This window comes from Podarcis liolepis (assembly GCF_965112155.1).
Source record: "Podarcis liolepis genome assembly, chromosome: 4".
Taxonomy (NCBI): domain Eukaryota; kingdom Metazoa; phylum Chordata; class Lepidosauria; order Squamata; family Lacertidae; genus Podarcis; species Podarcis liolepis.
The window spans coordinates 103,177,054-103,193,348 of NC_139558.1; the positions used below are offsets into that span (position 1 = coordinate 103,177,054).

General features: G+C 51.7%; 1 protein-coding gene across 1 annotated transcript in view; it reads right to left on the bottom strand.

Moving 5' to 3' along the window:
• LOC310705147 (sodium-dependent proline transporter-like) overlaps positions 1–8,764 on the bottom strand; it is a 29,501-nt gene extending 20,737 nt beyond the window's left edge. The window contains exons 1-2 of the mRNA XM_083499645.1: positions 8,660–8,764; positions 777–1,017 (exon numbers count right to left, since the gene is read on the bottom strand). Of these exons, the coding sequence (XP_083355771.1) occupies positions 777–1,017; positions 8,660–8,692 (274 nt within the window). The 5' untranslated portion in view covers positions 8,693–8,764. The remainder of the gene's footprint in view (positions 1–776; positions 1,018–8,659) is intronic.
• Positions 8,765–16,295: the final 7,531 nt, after the last annotated feature.

The following is a 16,295-nucleotide window of genomic DNA, read 5'->3' on the forward strand; positions in this document are numbered from 1 at the left end:
AGGGGGGAAACAGGAAGACTAAAGCAATGAGGAGAGAAATTAGAAGAAAAGGAGGAGCAAAAACTGCTCCAGCTAAGGAAAAGACACTAAGGAAAACAAGAGGAAAGGGACTGTTGAAAGGAAACAGCTGATCAGCAAGCAATCGGGAGGGAGATAAGGGACGCGATAAAGGAGGCTGCCTGGGAGGGGGGAGGTAAAAGCACATGGAGCCTCAGGATTTTTGCATTGGGTCGCCCCAAATTCTCCATCAGATCACGTAGCATGTCCATGGCTACAGCCTGCACCAAAAAAATCACGCACCCACTGTTGCCTGGGGCCGCAATGGTGCAAAAACGTGGTTACAAAGCACAGATCCACATGGATTCTCTGGGGTTTTGCATTGGGCTACCCCAAACTCACCGTCAAATCACATGTCTGTGGCCACAGAATGAACCATAAAAATACTGTGTGTATCTGAAGAAGTGTGCATGCACACGAAAGCTCATACCAAGAACTAACTTAGTTGGTCTTTAAGGTGCTACTGGAAGGAAATTTTTTATTCATAAAAATCATACATCCACTGTTTCGTTCAGAATATTTTTTCCTTGTTTTCCTCCTCTAAAAACTAGGTGCATCTTATGGAGCGAAAAATACGGTAAATAATAAATGACCAAGAGCAAGCCATGGAGCTCAGCCAAGGACCTAGCTCCCCAGCCTCTGCCTCAGGCTCTCCAGCCGCCACCCTGGGGACTAGAAGCATGAGGCGCCTCTTTGCCAAGAGCATCCGAGCCACTCACCGCCCCCGTTGCGATAGCAGAGATACGGGAACCTCCACACGTTGCCCAGTCCCACGCAGTACCCGACGCAGGAGAGGAGGAACTCGTACTTCCCTCCCCACGTCCCCCGGGGCTGGCTGGGCTCAGGGGACGGGGTCACCGGCTGGATCTGGAAGGAGAGCTGGCTCTGGGCGGGACTGGCAGGAGATGGGGGGACCGCCTCCAGGGGCGCCCCGTTCATCAGGACGGCACCTCCCGGCGGCTGGAGGAGAAAGAAGGAGGGTCACTGGAAATCGAGGCAGGAAGGAGGCGCTGCAAAAAAAGACTGCAGCATTTCATTTCAGACTTTTTTTTTTAAAAAAGTATATCTTCATTGATTTAAAATAAATACATTTATGGGAAAACAGACAAATAAAACAAATAAACAAGCATGCAAAACAAACAAACAAGCATACAATCAGACAAACAAATAATGGAGAAATCAAACAAACAACCACAACATACGAAACAACAAAATTAGTATAACTAACATCACTTATAATCCCGATACTGAAATCAATTATCAAACTTATAAAGAAAAAAATTAAAAATGACTTCCAATTAATCTCACTGTACTTTATCAATTACCTTATACCGCACAGTTGCATATTTCTTATATAGTCTCTTTTTACCTCCCTACTAACTTATATTGATGCAATACAAGGATCAGTCTAGTTCTGCCAAGATGTTTCCTTTTGTGCCATCATTTTTAAAGATTCTCCACTCCTTATAGACTTTTTGTTTCAGCTGGCCTCTTATCCTTCCTGTCGCCTTCGCTAGCTGCAGATATTCTACCATTAGGTTTTTTAGTAGCAAGGAATTGGAAAAATACAGCAATACCCAATACGGCATTTTGAACTTTTTAGCTCTGTGGAACAGTCTCCCTCAGGAGATTGTGGACTCTCCTTCCTCGGAGGCTTTTAAGCAGAGGTTGGGTGACCATCTGTCAGGGATGATTTGGCTGAAATTCTTGCATTGCAGTGGGTTGGACTAGATGCCCTCAGGCTCCCTTCCCACTCAACAATTCCTGGAGTCCATGGATTATGAAATAGTACGCAGCTGAAAAAGTTGACAAGAGGAAAAGTTGTCAGGAGTTCAGCCTACGCTTGAGTAGGACCCTGGTAGAGACACATGCCCGACTGGCATGTTTCCTCCCTCCTGGTCTTTCGTTTGGGAGCTTCATAAGCTTTCTTCAGCCCAAACATCACAGCAACCGATGCCAACAGACACCGGCACACTTAGGGATCCACAGAGTTTGTGCAATTTGTGTAAGAGACCTCAGCAACTCAGCATTTTGGCTAATCTACTTTATTTACATACAAACACACACGGAGCACTGCAACATGGCTCCCTCTCTAGCATCAGACAGCAAAGAGAAAAAGAACAAAGGACAATAGTCCCACTTCACGGAACACAAACATCCTGTCTTCGTCACTTCCCACTCTGTGGAGTCAAAACATACACTGTCATGCGAAAGACAACAATCCCATGACTGCAATCATGGAGCGGGAATTCTAACAACCATGGAATGGAGGGTGCAGGGCTGTCTTTAGCATATGTGCCGCCGGGGTGCAAAGATCCGTCCAGCGCCTTCAAATTTAGTTTAGCCCCCGAATTAACTTTTATTATGCGTTTGTCAGACACCACGCTTGCGCCTTATCTCTTGTTTATGAAAGAAGGGAGGGGGGAGTGTTTCTCGCTCAGCATTCGTTGTAAAATGCAGAAAAAATGCAGCTCACACCAGAATTCATAGTGTTTTGGATGCCTAACTCTAACGAGTCGAAAACATCTGGAGAGCAGCAGCTTGGTGAAGGAAGGCAGCAGTCGAGCAACCGCCCCTGGGAGCCCAGCAAATGTCTCTGGTCTGTTTCGCCAGCTTCCTGTTTTGCACCCGCTGCGATTCCCAGAAATGCCGGGCAGGTCATGCTGAGGGCACCCTGTTGACTCCTCCTGTGGTTGGATCAAGACCACAGGCCCACAGCAGTTCCCAGGAACGAGGTTTCGTAACCTGGCGGGTTTTGAGAGCCGCTGGATTCCACAGGTGCAGCGAGAGAAGGGTGCCTTTGCAACCTCAGAGAAGAACTCTGAATCACCCCACCCTCCACCCGTAATATAACAATATATTTTAGTGATGCAAGATGGGGGGGGGGGGGAATCTACGCATTTCCAAAACTGACATGCATACGCATTTTTAAAATTTGTGCCATCTGAAAAAAACAACTAAAATGACACCAATCCAGTCTGACTAAAACATATTTCATTCATTTTTCTTGCCGTAGTACACTGGACGCTTGGGTTGCGAATGTGATCCGTGCAGGATGCATGTTCGCAACCGCAGCGGTGCGTCTGCACACACAGAGGTTGCGATTCTGTACTTCTGTGCATGTGCAAAGTGTGATTTAGCGCTTCTGCGCATGTGCGACCGCCGAAACAACGCAACCTGAAGTGTCTGTAACCCAAAGTGTGACTGTATTTAACTTGCATTCTTATACTTCAACTAATCTAAAACTGTATAATTAAAAAGAACACCAAGTGTTCAGTAAGTAATTATTTTAAGAGAATTTAACAAAAACTCCCTTATATGTGGAATGGGGAAAACGCCAAGATTGTGATCAGGTTTCCTTTCAATGTATTGATTTCAAAGATTTCCAAAAGGTATCCAGATTATTGTTTTCCTGGGAAGATTTCCAAAAGCTAAATTTACAAAAATTCCACACCTCAGCTGCTTTACCTCAGCGCCTTCTGGGACTTCATTTGGCCCCTCCTTTGGGGGAGGATTTTAAATGGAAGTTGGACGGCCAACTCTCTGGGAACTTTATCTGCAATTCCTGCATTGCAGCAGCTAAGAGGGCGGAAGAGGCTGAGGCATCACTGACATTAAATGCACAAGGGGGAAACCAGGCAGGCCCTCCCCTTTGTTGTTGCACAGGGCACTCCCCATAAAAGTTTCACTCTTTCAAACTTTTGTATTATCCAGGCAAGAGAGACGGGTTCGAATTTCCACTCAGGCATAACATGCGGTGGGACCCTTCCGCCAGTCATCATCGCGTGGCCTCCATTAACTTGGCCTTCATTTTCTCAAGGAAGCAGATGATAAAAGCAGAGAATGGAGAATGGAGAACGATGTGTGCCGCCTTGTGCTTCCCAGAGAACAAGATGGGATTGAAATGCAGTTAAACCCACCAACAAATATTAGGCTGGAGCGAAGCCTCGGCGCTGAGAGCGTGCGGCACGATGCAGAGACTGCCTCTGAGCGAGTACAAAGTGCCTTTCCCTCTTCACAAATTAGATGCACTGTGTATCCGGGTGTGCACGCCCGAGACCCGGGCGCTGTCGGAGACAGGACATATGGCTGGTGTACAGAAGCAGGAGGAGCGAGGGGTTAGGTGGGAGAGTCTGTCCATGACCCTGTCACCTGGATAAGCTCCAGTAAGTGGCTCAACAGGCTAGTCCTGTGCATTCGTAGATGCTCTGCTGTCAGAGGCAGCGATACCTGCAAGTATCTGTAGCTGAGAGTCCTAGGAGGGGCGGGGCAGCACTGCTGCTGTGCTCCTGTCGGTCCTGATTTTGGGCTTCGCTTGGGGGTATCTGCTTGGCCACTGGAAGAACAGGATGGTGGACTGCAGGAGCCCCTGGCCTGATCCAGAAGCTCGGCTCTTCTTATCTCTTGCGTCACAGTTTAAAGCTCAACCCTTCAATGGGAGACCGTATAACCTGAGACCACATAACACCGGTCTTGAAAGACCTACACTGGCTCCCAGTACATTTCCGAGCACAATTCAAAGTGTTGGTGCTGACCTTGAAAGCCCTAAACAGCCTCGGTCCAGTATACCTGAAGGAGCATCTCCACCTCCATCGTTCTGCCCAGACACTGAGGTCCAGCGCCGAGGGCCTTCTGGCGGTTCCCTCACTGCAAGAAACCAAGTTACAGGGAACCAGGCAGAGGGCCTACGTGCAACTAATTGCTACCTTTTGGAATCCCACTGTGCCATCTTCCATCAAACATTAAAAGCTTCCCTAAACAGGGCTGCCTTCAGATGTCTTCTAAAAGTCTGGTAGTTGGTGTTCTCTTTGACATCTGGTGGGAGGGCGTTCCACAGGGCGGGTGCCACCACCGAGAAGGCCTCTGCTTGGGGGTGGAGATGCTCCTTCAGGTATACTGTTAGGGCCTGTTAATAGAACCGCTGCAAGAAGCCAGTTACAGGTAACCAGGCAGAGGGCCTTCTCAGCAGTGGCTCCCTCCCTCACCAGATGCCCCTAACTGAAGCCTGCAAGTGGGGTGGAGGTCTGTCGGGGTCTCTGCCACCTGGAACTTCCTAAATCCCTATGGATTCAGTCAGGCAGAGGAGCCTTTGAAGGGAAGATTGGTTTCGCAGCCTTCAAGATTCGCCAAACGCTCGCTCACTCTTTTTACTGAATAAATGGGGGTGTGGTGCGCTGTTTTCCTTGCTGCGCCAAATGAAAGGAGTTCTGCTCCCGTTTGTGGAAAGGGGCCCAGCTGAGCTGCTGAAAGGAAAGGCAGTGTGACGCGTCCCCTTTTCAAAGAGCCCTTGCGGAGTCCAAGTTACCAAACTTCAGAAGAGGAAACGGAGCCGCTCTCGAAAGACCAACAGGCTGGCCGGTTAACCCTTCAGTCCCAGGCTTCCAGCGAAGCCATGCAAGCACCCCGGTGAGGCAGGGGAACCCCGCTCCACTCCCCCCAGGCTCCCAGGGCAGAAAAATGGTGCAGACTTGGTTCAATTCCAGCAGCTCACCCTCAACTCTCTGCAATCAGCTGCCTTGGCAGCACCACTGCACCCCATCTGGTCACAGAAGCCAGAGGGAAATGTCTTGGGTCAGGCCGACCAAGAAAAAGATGGACAGTGAAGGACTGAGGGGCCAGGGAGACACACCAATCCAGACTATTGGATCTGGTGGCCATTTAAAGCCCTTGAAGTTGGGAAAGGGGGTGGGTGCCAGCCTAGGAAAGGAGGGTCTTCTCTGTGGTAGCCCCTACGTTGTGGCACTCGCTTCGCCTGGCATCCTCATCACTCAGGTTTCGGCAAAGGCGGAAGACTCGCCCCTTGACCCCAGCTGTTGACATCTGAGATTTGTACTTTAAGGACTTGCCTTTGTTCTGTCATTTTCTTTTAAGCTTTTTTTTTAAAAAAATTGTCCAATATTTTTTATTAGTTTTCCAAATTTCTATCAAATCAATACAAAATCACATTAAATTTAATCCAATTTTTCCATTGACTTCCCACTCGTTAATGGGTCCCTTCTTTCCTCTAATTATTGCTTTATAAAAAATAATAAAAAATAATGTAGCAGCAAATATTGTAACAATATTGTATTGTATCTTACAATAATATTATATCTTAATATTAGGATCGTTGCACTCTTTAGGTGAAGGGCAGGTACTAAATTGCAACAGCAATAATTTGATTGGATTCTGGGCTCACGAGTGGCAGAAGGTTTTTGGCAAGATCTGCTACAACCATCTCTTGCCTTGGCTGAGGTTTCGGCCTCAATTTGGGAGAGAAAAACAAGCAGCAATCTGTTTTCACCACCTACCCAGGATATTTGCACCTGACCAAGTAACTGACCAGCTCCTTCTCACAACCACTGGAGCAGTTTCTGGTGCCACACCTACAAGGCAGAACTCTTTCCTATTTGCACATCAGTAAGCACTCAATTAAAGCTATAGTTTTCCCAGTAGTGATATATGGAAGTGAGAGCTGGACCATCAAGAAGGCTGATCGCTGAAGAATGGATGCTTTTGAATTCTGGTGCTGGAGGAGACTCTTGAGAGTCCCATGGACTGCAAGAAGATCAAACCTCTCCATTCTGAAGGAAATCAGCCCTGAGTGCTCACTGGAAGGACAGATCCTGAAGCTGAGGCTCCAAGACTTTGGCCACCTCATGGGAAGAGAAGACTCCCTGGAAAAGACCCTGATGTTGGGAAAGATGGAGGGCACAAGGAGAAGGGGACGACGGAGGACGAGATGGTGGGACAGTGTTCTGGAAGCTACCAGCATGAGTTTGACCAAACTGCGGGAGGCAGTGGAAGACAGGAGTGCCTGGCGTGCTCTGGTCCAGGGGGTCACGAAGAGTCAGACATGACTAAATGACTAAACAACAACAATATCTATCTATCTATCTATCTATCTATCTATCATCTATCAACAAAGTGGGTTGAGAGCTGAGAATTATTTTCTTTTCTGAGGCAGTGGAAGACAGGAGTGCCTGGCGTGCTCTGGTCCGTGGGGTCACGAAGAGGCGGACACGACTAAACAACAACAACGCTCTGACAATTTGTCAGAAAGTTCTTCCTGATATTTAGTCAGGATTCTTTCTTGTAACTTGAATCCATTGCTTCGAGCCCTACCCTCCAGAGCAGGAGAAAACAAATTTGCTCTACTATCTTCTGGGTGATATCTAAAAGATGGCTCTCGTATCTCCACTCAGTCTCCTCTTTTCCAGGCTAAACAGACCCAGCTCCTTCAACCGTTCCTCATCAGGCTTGGTTTCCAGATCATCTTGGTCGCCCTCCTCTGCACATATTCCAGCTTGTCAACATCCTCCTTAAATTGTGGCGCTCAGGACTGGACCCAAGACTCCAGATGTGGTCTGGCCAAGGCAGAACAGAACAGGACTATGATTTCCCTTGATCTGGACCCTAGATTTCTGAGGGTGCAGCCTCGAAGAGCGTTAGCTTTTGTTTTTGCTGATGTTGCATCAAACTGTTTCTTACCATCTCTTTCATGTTGTTTTGCTTGCTGGCTGCTTTGGATAGATGTTTGCCCAGGAAAGCAACTTAGCAACATTTTAATTAAAAATAAATAAATAAAGGGAGACAAGCTGGCATTCCTGAGAGAGGCAGGGTTCCCTTCACAGTCAGGCCAGATGCAACAACTTCCACGTTGGGCACCTGTCGTGCCACCCCCCTCACATAATACAGGTGGGATAGCAGAAAGGTGCAGTAGCAGGAAGTTGGATGAAACTGAAGAAGCGACGCCCTGTCTCTCCTCTGACACAGTTCTGCCGCGATTCTCCTGACAGATCCTCAATAACAGGCTGGGTGTGCCACATGAGGAGCTTTCACGGTTCAGATCAGAGCCGGGCATAACGAAAGGTGGAGCTGGGCTTTCACAGGTGGTGTGGACAGGTGAGAACATCAGCAGCGGGAAGGAAAAGAACCACAGGACTGTGGAGCTTGGAAGGGACACCCACGGTTCATCTATTCCAGCCCCCGCAACGTAGAAATCACAGCTTAAAAAATCCCTGACAGATGGCCACCCAACCTCTGCTTTAAAAGCTCCAGTGAAGAAGAGACCATCGTAACAGCCAGAAATTTCTCCCTAATGTTTAGCAGGAATCTCCTTCTTTGGAAAGGGGAGACTCTGGGGACGATGTCTGGACCGTCCAGGGACTTGGGTTCCCCGTCCCAAGCTGGAAGAATCTTGACTTAAGAGAGAAATTGGGCGCTGCTGGGGCTCATCTCCATTCTGGGCTCTGAGGTAGGAGGTCTCTGCCCCGAAGACCATCCAATCTTGGCTTAGGAGGGAGCAAAATCTGGGCAAAAAATAGGCTTTGGGGTTCCTTTAAGGCCGTCAGGTGGAGAGATTTGGGGGGCAGTAGCCATAAGCGACCCCACCATCCCCCCCCCAAATCCTTCTCGCCAGCTGCGCCAGGGAGCGTTTTGCCCGCAGTTGCACACTAGGAGAGATCAGGCACTCTGCACATGCTCAGACGCTCTCGGAAAGCAGCACCGAGCTGCTACTGCAACTGCCCCCCCCCAAGGCAGCACCAAGGGATCCCGGGGCACCTCCACCCACCCCTCCCGGCCCGCTTCAACCACTAGGTGAGGCTCCCCCTTCACTCACCGGGGCGGCTGCCGGCTGAGCCGGGGTCTGCATGGCGGCGGCGGCGCTTCGGCCCGACGGGGGCCCCTGGGCGCGGCAGACCCGGCGCGGCAGCCCGGCCGGAGAAAGAGGAAGCCGGGCGGGGGGGCGGGGCCGGGGCGGGGCCAGCCGGGCTCACCTGCCCGCCCTCGGCTCACCTGGGCCGGCGGAGGCTCCTCCCCCAGGGTGGGGAGCTTCTCCCAAGCGGCCCCCGTGCTGTCCCTGGGCGGCCCGCGGGGGTCTCTGTCGGAGTCAGCGCTGGGGGCGCTTTCTTGGGAAGGAGAATGAAGGGAGGAGAGGGAGCGTGGTGTAGTGGTTAGAGTGTGGGGCTAGAGAGATCAGGGTTCAAATCGGACACCCCGAGGTTCTCCGGGTTGGGGGCTGCCTCTCTGCCATAGCTGTCAACTTACCGATTTGAAAATAAGGGACCAGCAGCCTCGAAAATAAGGGATCAGCAGCCAAAATAAGGGATTTTGGCTTAGCTTATACAGAAATCCGCCACTGATGGAGCCAGGCTGCTTTGGCTGCGACTGACTCTGTTTTGCAGGGGGTTGGGCTAGATGATCCTAAGGGTTTACAACTCCGACCAAAGAAGGTAAAGGTAAAGGGACCCCTGACCATTAGGTCCAGTCGTGACCGACTCTGGGGTTGCGGCGCTCATCTCGCTTTACTGGCCGAGGGAGCCGGCGTTTGTCTGCAGACAGCTTCCGGGTCATGTGGCCAGCAGGACTAAGCCGCTTCTGGCGAACCAGAGCAGTGCACGGAAACACCGTTTACCTTCCCGCCGGAGCGGTACCTATTTATCTACTTGAACTTTGATGTGCTTTCGAACTGCTAGGTTGGCAGGAGCAGGGACTGAGCAACGGGAGCTCACCCTGTCACGGGGATTCGAACTGCCAACCTTCTGATAGGCAAGTCCTAGGCTCTGTGGTTTAACCCACAGTGCCACCTGTGTCCCTGACCAAAGAAGAGGGGCAGACAAAACTGATGAAGGACATCGAGATGGCAAAGCTTCCAGGCAGAATTAGAAACCAGGAAGAGGACCTCTTTAATAAAGAATGGGGAAAGTTTATAATTTAGTTGAAAAGCTATTATAAAGAGTTCCATACATTGGTAGGATTGACAGAAAACTTGTAGTAAAAATTTGAACTATGGATGGACAAATGATTTATAAAAATAGAGTTATGAAAGGCATGCAGAGGGGGAAATCACTACATTAAGATGCTGCACTGGTTGGAGGGTATGCTAAGCAACATGTCGGGGCTGCCGTCGTCCTGGCGCGAGGAGTTCCATCGGCCCTTCCCTGCCCGAGAGAAGGGGGAAGGGAGAGAGACTCTCGCCCACGCCGCCCATGAGCTGAAATGGGGCGGGGGTCTTCTCTGTTTTGTGTGGAAAGGCTTCCTGCCTGTGCCCGCACCCTTCTCTGGGAGGCTGCCTGCCTGGGATGGAGGGAGGGAGCCTGCTGCATCTTTGGAACGCGCTCCCACCAGATGTCAAAGAGAAAAACAACAACCAGACTTTTAGAAGACATCTGAAGGAAGCCCTGTTTAAAAAGGTAAAGGGAACCCTGACCATTAGGTCCTGTTGCGGACAACTCTGGGGTTGTGGCGCTCATCTCGCTTTACTGGCTGAGGGAGCCAGCGTTCAGCTTCCGGGTCATGTGGCCAGCAGGACTAAGTCGCTTCTGGCGAACCAGAGCAGCGCACGGAAACGCCGTTTACCTTCCCACCAGAGCGGTACCTATTTATCTACTTGCACTTTGACGTGCTTTCGAACTGCTAGGTTGGCAGGAGCAGGGGCCAAGCAACGGGAGCTCACTCTGTCGTGGGGATTTGAACCGCCGACCTTCTGATCGGCAAGTCCTAGGCTCTGTGGTTAAATACGTTATTGTATTTTAGTGTTCTGTTGGAAGCTGCCCAGAGTGGCTGGGGAGACCCAGCCAGATAGGCGGGGTATAAATAATAAATTCTTATTGTTATTATTATTTTATTTCCCCAGGGAGCTTCTCACCTGGGCGCAGTCCCTCCGCCTGGCGTTCCCATCTCCACCCGCCTGGTGACTCAGGGCCCCACCTGCCAGTTAGACGGGGACCCGCCTGGAGCCAGTCAAAAAGGCTCACCCCTGCCTAGCCCAACCCCCTGCTGGATTATTAAAGTTTATAAAATGATGCTCAGCCTGCAGAACGTGGATAGAGAAAAGATTTCTTCCCTCTCTTAACCTAACGCTAGAACTTGTGGGCACCCAATGAAGAGGAGCACAGGAAGATTTGGGAAAGGGAAAAAAAATCAAATCCTCCTTCATTCAGCTCAGAGTTAGACTATGGAACTCACTCCCACAAGATACAGGGGTGGTCGAAAACATTGTTGTTGTTTAGTCGTTTAGTCGTGTCCGACTCTTCGTGACCCCCTGGACCAGAGCACGCCAGGCACTCCTGTCTTCCACTGCCTCCCACAGTTTGGTCAAACTCATGCTGGTAGCTTCGAGAACACTGTCCCACCATCTCGTCCTCTGTCTCCCCTTCTCCTTGTGCCCTCCATCTTTCCCAACATCAGGGTCTTTTCCAGGGAGTCTTCTCTTCTCAAGAGGTGGCCAAAGTATTGGAGCCTGAGCTTCAGGATCTGTCCTTCCAGCGAGCATTCAGGGCTGATTTCCTTAAGAATGGAGAGGTTGGATCTTCTTGCAGTCCATGGGACTCTCAAGCGTCTCCTCCAGCACAAGAATTCAAAAGAATAAATTCTTCGGCAAAAACATAGATTAGGCAAGTTCATGGAGTAGGAAAGGACTATGGATGGAGTAGCCCTCAAGAGCCCCTTCCTCCTCCCTGAATTTGCCCAATCCCCTTTCAAAGCCATCCAAGTGGCAGGGAGTTCCACAGTTTAACTCTGCGCTGCATGTCCTGAATCTGCCAGCATTCAGCTTCCTTCAGCTTGCCATCTCCCTTTAAAGTGCAGCTCGCAGATATTCTGATTGATTAATTAATTAACCCAGAGCGCAAGTGCTTTGCCTAAAATGCCACGAGACAATGCTCTGTGTTCGGAATTTGGTCTTCGGCTGGTAGGATCTGAGATACAGGATGTGAAAGTGGCGCGATTGTGAAACAGCATCCTCTGCCGATGAAAGCCGGCCATGGCAGCCGCGGAACGGATTCTGGCAGCAGCAGGAGATGCAGTTCAAAGGGCCTCTTTCATGTCTCCATATCAGTGCATGAGCGCATGGAATGCAGGGAAACAAGCTTTCTATGGACTTGTTTATTAAGTTTGCATTCCGCCCAAAGTGAGCCCGGGGCGGCGACAACTGATTGCTTTAAAAAAAGAAAAGAAAAAGGAATCCAGCGTTTTCTCATTGGTCCGGTTGTGATAACGTCCTTTCCCATCCACACCCCAAAGCGCACTGACGCTGTACCTCTTTTTAGCAGTCATGGCTTGAGGAAGAAGAGCTTGTCTGGATCAGGCCCAAGGGGGCCTGTGTGGTCTAGCCTCTTGCTCTCGCAGGAGCCAACCAGGTGCCTCTTGGGCCAAACCCGCACTCAGGATCTGAGCACAAGAGCATTCCACTTGATGGGAGGTCCAAATTTCCTCTGCCATCCATCCTTTCATAAACCTCTACCATGCCTCTTCATACTTGCTTTTTCTCTAAACTAAAAAGTCCCATCCCTGGATCATTTTGCTTTGCCTTTTTCCGAACCTTTCCCAGCCCTACAATATCCATTTTGAGTTGAGGCGACCAGAACCCACGGCCCAACGAGCCCAGCGTACTGTTCTCACAGTGGCCGACCAGATGCCCATGACGGGGAGATCGCAAGCAGGATCCGGCCTCAACAGCACTTCTCCCTCTCTGACGGCGGAGGCAAAGCGTAGCCATCCTGGGAACTGTAGTTTGAAAAGGCTACTGAGAACCGTTGAGCTGTCAAGGGAAAACTACAGTTCCCAGGCTTCTTTGGGGATGTGTACAGTGGTACCTCAGGCAGTGGCGTAGCGTGGGGGGTGCTAGGGGTGCCGGCCGCACCGGGCGCAACATCTGGGGGGGGGGCGCTCGCTGCCTCCGGAGTCGCCGAAGAGCCTCGGGCGCAGGCTGTAGCGGAGCCGCATGTCTCACGGAACCGACGAGCTGTGCGCGCGTCCGGGCTGAAGGCGCCCGGCAGGCAGCGGCTCTCAGCCCTAGCCGCGGAGGACGCGCCAGGCAGCCCCTCTTCACAGCCCTGCCTCCGCCACTGCTGCTGCAGCTGCTGGGCCGTTGCATTTTCCTCGCCTCTCTGCCCCCCTCCTCCTCCGGGCAAGCGGCGTCGTTTGGGCGGCAGCGGGGGGCGCAAATTACTTGCCTTGCCCCGGGTTAGGGGGCGCAAATTACTTGCGTTGCCCCGGGTGCTTACAACTCACGCGACGCCGCTGACCTCAGGTGAAGTACTTAATTCGTTCTGGAGGTCTGTTCTTAACCTGAAACTGTTCTTAACCTGAAGCACCACTTTAGCTAATGGGGCCTCCCGCTGCTGCTGTGCCGCCACTGCACGATTTCTGTTCTCATCCTGAAGCAAAGTTCTTAACTCGAGGTATTATTTCTGGGTTAGCGGAGTCTGTAACCTGAAGCGTATGTAACCTGAAGCGTATGTAACCTGAGGTACCACTGTATGGGCTTTTAAAGTAATAATAATAATAATAATAATAATAATAATAATAATAATAATAATAAATAATAATAATAATTTATTTATACCCCGCCCATCTGGCTGGGTTTTCCCAGCCACTCTGGGCGGCTTCCAACAAAACACTAGAATACAATAACAGGGCGGGTGCCACCACCGAGAAGGCCCTCTGCCTGGTTCCCTGCAACCTCACTTCTCGCAGTGAGGGAGCCGCCAGAAGGCCCTTGGGGCTGGATCTCAGTGTCTGGGCAGAACGATGGGGGTGGAGACGCTCCTTCAGGTATACTGGACCGAGGCCGTTTAGGGAATTAAAGGTCAGCACCAACACTTTGAATTGTGCTTGGAAACGTACTAGGAGCCAATGCAGATTTCTCAGGACCGGTGTTATGTGGTCCCAGTGGCTGCTCCCAGACACCAGTCTAGCTGCCGCATTCTGGATTGGTTGTAGTTTCCGGGTCATCTTCAAAGGTAGCCCCACATAGAGCGCATTGCAGTAGTCCAAGCGGGAGATAATCAGAGCATGCACCACTCTGGCAAGACAGTCCGTGGGCAGGTAGGGTCTCAGCCTGCGTACCAGGTGGAGCTGATAAACAGCTGCCCAGGACACAAAATTGACCTGCACCTCCATGGACAGCTGCGAGTCCAGAATGACTCCCAGGCTGCGCACCTGATCCTTCAGGGGCACAGTGGCCCCATTCAGGACCAGGGAGTTCTCCACACCCACCCACCTCCTGTCCCCCCAAAACAGTACTTCTGTCTTGTCAGGATTCAACCTCAATCTGTTAGCCGCCATCCATCCTCCAACCGCCTCCAGGCACTCACACAGGACCTTCACCGCCCTCACTGGTTCTGATTTAAAGGAGAGGTAGAGCTGGGTATCATCTGCATACTGATGGACACCCAGCCCAAACCCCCTGATGATCTCTCTCAGCGGCTGCATATAGATGTTAAAGAGCATGGGGGAGAGGACGGAACCCTGAGGCACCCCACAAGTGAGAGCCCAGGGGTCTGAACACTCATCCCCCCCCCACTTTCTGAACACAGCCCAGGAGGAAGGAGTGGAACCACTGTATAACAGTGCCCCCAGCTCCCAGCCCCTCTAGACGGTCCAGAAGGATGTTATGGTCGATGGTGTCAAAAGCCGCTGAGAGATCCAGCAGAACCATAGCTGTCAAGTGTCCCTTATTTGGCGGGACAGTTCCTTATCCCAGCGCCATGTCCCGCTGCTGTCCCTTATTGATGAGGCTTCGTTTGGCTGCTGGCTGGGTTTTCTGCCTTTGGCACAGAGGGGCTCAGAAGCTGAACATACCTGTGCCCAGAAAATCCCTTATTTTGGCTGCTGATCCCTTATTTTCGAGGCTGCTGGTCCCTTATTTTCAAATCTGTAAGTTGACAGCTATGAGCAGAACTAGGAAACAGCTCTCACCTTTGTCCCTAGTCCGCCGGAGATCATCAGCCAGTGTGACCAAGGCAGTTTCAGTCCCATGGTGAGGCCTGAATCCCGACTGGAAGGGATCCAAATGGTCCTCATCCACTCGCTCAATCAAGTATGGTGCAGCCGTCCCACTTTGCCTCAGCTTCTTTCTCTGCCCCGTTGCAGACAGGGCCACCCACCTCAGAGATGGCCTTGCCCCACATGTGCCCACCCAGCCACTTTGAACGGGCGCTGCTTCAGGTGTCAGAAAATGCCCCTCCATCCTGCCTTTGCAAGCACCTGCTCGCTTAATGTGGCAGCAGCACCTGCGCCTTTGCAACTCCTTGCCTATGGATCTCAAGCCCAGGGGCCAACACCCTGGGGCCCTGAGCACCCACAAGATTCCCCATGAAGGGGCTGGGCACCCACACATTTTGGTGCCAGGGCCATGCATGCTGCAGGGCACCCACAGTCAGGGGCCAAGTTGGCACCTCCGTATTTGTTTAAATTGCTGTTATTTTTTACCTACCGTATTTTTCGCTCCATAGGGCGCACCGGACCATAGGGCGCACCTAGTTTTGGGAGGCGGAAAACAAGAAAAACTTATTCTGAACCCCAGAAGCCAGAACAGCAAGAGGGATCTGGCTTCTGGGATACCGTGTGGCTGTTCTGGCTTCTGGGATAACCGCGCCAAGCCTCTTCAGGGCAGCGGGATGAAGGTTCCCCCTGCCCAAAGAGGCTGCGCAGGGCTAAAGCAGAAGCCAGGACATGCGCGTCGCTGAAGCGGCACTGCGCCTTCTCTCTCTGTGCAGAGAGGGAGAAGGCGCAGCGCCCTTCAGCGAAGCTGGAGAAGGAACAGAAGGAGACCCTTCTGTTCCTCCTCGGGCTTTGCATGACAGGCGCGCCGCTGAAGGGGCGCTGTGCCTTCTCTCTCTCTCTCTCTCTCTCTCTCTCTCTCTCTCTCTCTCTGCGCAGCGCCTCTCCTGTGAAGGAGAGGCGCTGCGCAGAGAGGGAGAAGGCACAGCGCCCTTCAGCGAAGCTGGAGAAGGAACAGAAGGAGACCCTTCTGTTCCTCCTCGGGCTTCGCTTGATAGGCTCGTTGCTCAAGGGGCGCTGCGCCTTCTCTCTCTCTCTGCGCAGCGCCTCTCCTTCACAGGAGAGGTGCTGCGTAGAGAGGGAGAAGGCGTGGCGCCCTTCAGCGAAGCTGGAGAAGGAACAGAAGGAGACCCTTCTGTTCCTCCTCGGGCTTCGCTGGAAAGACGCGTCGCTGCGAAGCGGGAGAAGGAACAGGAGACCCTTCTGTGTCCCCTCCGGCTTCGCATGACAGGCGCGCGGCTGAAGGGCGCTGCGCCTTCTCTCTCTCTCTCTCTCTCTCTCTGCTCAGCGCCTCTCCTTCACAGGAAAGGTGCTGCGCAGAGAGGGAGAAGGCACAGCACCCTTCAGCGAAGCTGGAGAAGGAACAGAAGGAGTCCCTTCTGTTCCTCCTCCGGCTTCCAGGTCAGGCGCCTCGCGGCGAAGCCGAGGATCCTGCATTCGCTCCATAGGATGCACACACATTTACCCTT